This window comes from Saccoglossus kowalevskii, chromosome 16 (genome assembly GCF_978046115.1).
Source record: "Saccoglossus kowalevskii chromosome 16, keSacKowa6.1, whole genome shotgun sequence".
In the NCBI taxonomy this organism is placed as follows: Eukaryota; Metazoa; Hemichordata; class Enteropneusta; family Harrimaniidae; genus Saccoglossus; species Saccoglossus kowalevskii.
The window spans coordinates 15,475,533-15,481,341 of NC_140656.1; the positions used below are offsets into that span (position 1 = coordinate 15,475,533).

The window sequence follows — 5,809 nt, forward strand, 5'->3', positions numbered from 1 at the left end:
ACCTGATAATTGCATATAGTGGTATCCCTATACAGACCTGATAATTGCATATAGTGGTATCCCTATACAGACCTGATAATTGTATATAGTGGTATCCCTATACAGACCTGATAATTGCATATAGTGATATCCCTATACAGACCTGATAATTGCATATAGTGATATCCCTATACAGACCTGATAATTGCATATAGTGGCATCCCTATACAGATCTGATAATTGCATATAGTGATATCCCTATACAGACCTGATAATTGCATATAGTGATATCCCTATACAGACCTGATAATTGCATATAGTGGTATCCCTGTACAGACCTGATAATTGAACATCACCTGATTATAGAATGGTTTGCAAAATCAAAGTACTGACAACCACCTGATGTGTATACTCACTATGGTTACAAATTAAATAAATCATGATTACTTGATTGTATTGTAATTGTCACGTCATATAAACCACCCATGTTTTCACACAAATGGCACAACTTTCAAATTGTTTCAAAACAAGTTTTATTCATACATTTAGGGACAAAAAAATATGGTTTATATTATGCAATGTATCTCTACAAACAATAATAATTATTAAATAATACATTTGTTAAAATAACTACACTGGTTTCCGTAGACAATAAACCCTACAGTATTTATGTTGACATCAAACCCTGCAGTCACGAGGAATTCTCGGAGGCGGACATCAAGGCAACCATCACGGTGAAAACAAAGGCCAAAAACTCGCAGAAAACGGTACTTTGGGATAGTTGTTGAGACTCCCCTGAACAGTGTAACAAAATTACCCTTGTGTGTATAACGTATATGAATTTGGTTGTTCAGGATTACTTCAAAGTTGAGTTTGTGTTATTTTTTCGAATTTAGCTATTTTAACTGGTTTCTCTACCGGCGTTCCACAGCATCACGCACAGAGTCCATAGAAATGCATGGTACAGTGGTGTGTGTCTTAGCAACGTGGAACGTCTTGTGACGTAGCTCCGCCCCCGAGGATACACCATAATAATAGATCTATTGCTAAATCCAAGATGTCACATTCTATGTAAATAAATAAATATCTCCATATTAAAAACTCTAGTTGCTATAGAAACGTATCATGCAAACTATTAACCTTTTCACTGCCAGACTTTCATGCTCAGTTTTTTTGCATATAGTTGTATCTCTATACAGACCTTATATTATTCAATATTTCTAAAAATGGATCTTAATTTTGGAAGCAACAGACAAAATCTGAGTCAATTTTTAGTTTTTACTTAAAAAATTTGGCTATTTTTGATCAAATCTTCTGAAGAAATGTGCAGACTATAAACAGGACTATTTTATGAAAAGAGGGAACTGGTGGTGAAAAGGTTAACAGGTTCTCAAAGCTGACCACAAGTGCGTGGGCGTTACACTAAAATACTAGTAATGTGGCAATCCAATGAAAATGTTGCTGCCAGTAGTATCATTTGCATAAAACCTAAAATGTTCCATTTAATGCATTATTGTTAGTTAAAGTAAAAAAATCAAAACAAATTCTTCTGACATTTTCATTTGCTGTGATCTTCCAGATTCCACCATAGAGTAGGGGTTATAGGAAGCAGCTCTCACCATCAAATGAAAAGGAAGAACTCTAGCCTTAAAGGGAGGTGGTTGTCGCGCCATGCATGCGTGAGATATGGGTCTCATAATATGAACAAAGATGGCAACTTTGACTGTTGTGCAGACCAATGAGTTCAAACTGAGACGTTACCAAACTTTAACTGGGTAATTTCTTTGGTGATTGGAAGGTATCGAAGGAGTCATCGTCGACAATTAGTGTACGTCGCTCCAAGATCAAAACTCGTACTCGTGATTTCAATAGAAGAGCGCGTTGGATTTTGGGAAAAGCAATGTTTATCAACACAAATGTCGCACATATAGAGGGCGACGATCACCACCCTTTAATTCAAGCTGTTTAAGTTCTCAAAATGAATTTTCACATATGTATCTGCATATGAATAATTAGTATTGAAGCTACAACTGTGGGGGTTTACTGATCTGTTCATACAAGATCAAGTGTAAAACATGACAAAAAGAATGGCTCTCATGATCCCATAATCCACCCCTACCTCTAGATTTACAAATCAACCAAAACAACTTCTGGCAGATATGCACCTCAATTGGAGGATAAATTATAACAAAGCAAATACGTCTTGTTATGTATCGGTTGTACTTTAGACCCTGGAAAATTAATTATGTGGTAAATGATATACATTTTATCTATTTGAATAGGATTTTATTCATTTGTTTATTTGCACCAAATATAGTTTGATCAGCCTTATCAGCCTTGGTGGTAAGTCTATCAATTTGGTCATTCTGTGTCTCAATCTCTTGACCCAGACCAAGAGCTAAGCCTTTAAGACGAGACATTCCAGAGGACATTTCATCTGAAACCAAGAAAAATACATTAATTATTCACTGGGTTTTAATTTCACTATTTTCGCTGATAAGTAAAATATGCTAAATGAAATCTATGTGAACATGTAAAATAACAAGCAGCCTATCGGCTGAGATAGCTCCGCTGTAAGCAATGCACATTTCAATTAAAGAACTGAAGACATCATTAGAAAATGAACAATATGTATAGTATCAAAGCAATCGGACTTGCAGTTTTTAACAAGAAGTCGAAAATATCACTTTCTACCAAAAATGACAAAAATATTCACCAAAATTAGAGAATTGAAGATATCATCACGAAATGAACAAATCTGAGAAAGGTCTACATGTAGTATCTATATATGTAATATCAAAGCAAATGAACTTTTGGTTTTTAACAAGAAGTCGAAAATATCACTTTTTACCAAAAATTACAAAAATATTCACCAAAATCAGTAAATTGAAGATATCATCACGAAATGAACAATTGAAGATATCCACATGAAATGAACAAACCTAAGAGAGGTCTACCCAAGGTACATATACACCAAGTATCAAAGCATTCAGGCTTGTAGTTTTCAAGAAGAAGTCGAAAAAGTAAAACATTGACACGGACGACGGCGACGGACAATCACTCATATGATAAGCTCCGCTCGACAAACTGGACAGCAGAGCTAACAATAAAACTCATTGTTTCCTTATCGGTGGCTGCAGCATAGTAGTCATAGCATCATAATTAAACAATGGGAGCCTTGCTTACATGCGCTGAAAAACACAGGGCTAGGTCATTTAGTACCAGTAAATAAGTTTATCAGTGTCATACATTCTGTTCATATGGAGAAGTAATTTACATTTAACTCGATATTCACACCTTTTCACCTGCTATTAGGATTGCAACTAAAAGACAATGTTTTACTCCAAAGACCTTGTTCACATGCATCTCATTCTCAGAGTTAAACACCAAAATTGAGGTCAAGACCATCCCTCGAACACCGAGCTATCAACTAATTCGAGCCCAATCTGGGTTAATTCATGCTCCAAAACCCTGAAAATCCTTGTTATTTTGTATAGTGCAGGCTGATTGGCACGAAACAAGTACATGTATTAATGATTTTCGAGGTTCGGAGAATGATAATTGAATTTAATTAAACATACGCTTGCTTTACATTACCAAACTGGCTTAATTCTATAATTTCCATTATTCTGAACAAAGGTTTTAAGGTCCTGTACCGGTACATAGTCGTTCCGCCCCATAGACGTCCATGTATTGACACAAGTAGATTGTCAGGCTCTTGCGATTGTTTTTGTCATAATTTTCTGAAGGAAAGTGCAGACAGGACTATTTTTTGAATATGTGATGAAAAGAGGAAACTGGTGGTGGTTGAAAGATTGAGAATCAAAGCGTCCAGCAATGTGAAACTCACTGCAAAATAAATGCATTTTTTAAAATGGATAGTGTGCAGGCAGTTAATAATGGAATAATTATTCTAGGATTTTCAAATTACAATGTGCATTATAGGCCATCACAGCAGACCATGCATGAGCTAGTGCTGATTAGTGAGCGACATTTTTTATCAGACATTCACATGCTGGTTAGCAAAAATGACGTTACAAGGCAACGGTTTATTGAGCAGTAAAACAAGTTATTACCTATATTTTTGTTAATCTGTGTATCCATTTGTCGCATTTTAGACTGAGAACCGGAACCGCTACTACCGGCAGAACCAGCATTATACTGTTCATAGTAATTACTTGAATAAGGATCACGTAATCGCATGGCTGGATGGATGTCATCTTCCCGAGTCGGTTTTTGGTTAATCGCACTGTCTAAATAATCGTTAGTTTTCCTTTCCTTTACTTCAGCTTCTTCTTCTTTTGGTTTTGACTTAAAGAGATTCACAAATCCACCAAAGACACTTTTAAGAGAAGTAAGATGGGTCTGGGCGACTTTCATATCTTGGTTGATTTTATCTAAATTTTTTTCAGTGTTGTTCAGTTGTTCTCCTTGGTGCAACAGTTCCTAGAAATTGTTTGAAGAAAATAAAGTTCAATCCTTTCGCCATTTCTATGTTATGTCAACATACATGTATTAATTAATAATAACTGTAATGTTACTGTATAACCATTTTTTTTTATTTTCCAACAAAATACTAATGCATTTAGTCTACCCCATTAACTACCTAGATGTCAATCATATCAATCGTTAGGTTTATCTCAGTGTTTAGGTAAAACAAAATATGTTCATGAAAAAATCACAGCACTATTTAGATAACAAATTAAAATTAAGAATAATAAATGCCCATCTGCATCAAAATTGGCAAACACTGGAATTATCGCTTCATATTATTGTCAGATGACCATAATTAACATTATAAACTATAATTGTATATACAATTTTTTTTTTTTACAAATAAAGTTTTTTATTACAACAGTATTCATCTGTTATTCCATATACAATGTCGTAAATACAATGGCCATCATAAGGATCATAGATCTGTTGACATTTGCCAAGAGCATGGTTCAACAGTTTGACATCAAACCACGAGATTTATAAATCATCATGCTACTCAGTAATGAACAAATAAGTACATGTAATGCTGTACATTATTAAAATCAATCTCAACATTGCATCAAATCCTGTTTTTTTTTCTAAATATTACAACCCCTCGTTGAATGTCCACGTTTTGATAAACATTATTATTAACACTGATCAGAGTTCATGAAGATTAGTCATACCACAACGTAGTACTAGTAGATTCTCTAATATCCAAAGGTTGTTATTGATATTGATGCTGATAATAAAATAACATAACATAACGTCGATGATTTATATCATATCAGGAGTACGATACTCAATACTACTCTTGGAGCTATTACTAGTAGTTAAAGGTAGTGATGACTCAGAATCATCAATTGTGTATATTATGAGATCATCTCTCACCTCAGCAGTGTCGATTCCAATCCGTTCTGTTTCGTACATAACGCCTAACGAACGCTGTGTACTTTGAAGCATATCACGGTTTCTTGTCTCGTATTGTTGTAAAAAATCGTATTGCTCATTGTTTCTATTGGCTTTGCCATATCCCGAGTCACCTTCATAACCGTCATCGTCAGGAAAAGAAATCGCAGCACGACCAGCCATTTTTCGAATACGTTTACGGTTTAACTTCCGGTATCCGCCTCGAAAAGTTCGTGACCTAGCCACGTGACTTCGTGCTCAAACTCCAGCCGCATCTGCGATGTTTTGGCGGTTTAAAACAATTATTTTTAATTTAAAGTTTCAGAAAAATTTCAATTTACTGTAAATTACTACATTTACTAGTGAACATAAAACGTTTATAAATAAACCATAGGACTGACTGGTCTCGTGAATCGCGAGAGCTTAGAGGATAAACAACAACATT

At 34.9% G+C, this 5,809-nt stretch overlaps 1 protein-coding gene across 1 annotated transcript; it reads right to left on the minus strand.

The window, feature by feature from the left end:
* Positions 1-495: 495 nt before the first annotated feature.
* LOC100372218 (synaptosomal-associated protein 29-like) lies at positions 496-5,586 on the minus strand. Its single transcript, XM_002734436.4, has 3 exons — positions 5,347-5,586; positions 4,056-4,425; positions 496-2,416 (listed from the first exon to the last, which is right to left on the minus strand). The coding sequence occupies exons 1-3, from the start codon at positions 5,545-5,547 to the stop codon at positions 2,250-2,252; spliced, it is 738 nt and encodes a 245-aa protein (XP_002734482.1). The 5' UTR covers positions 5,548-5,586; the 3' UTR covers positions 496-2,249.
* Between the last annotated feature and the right edge of the window lie 223 nt (positions 5,587-5,809).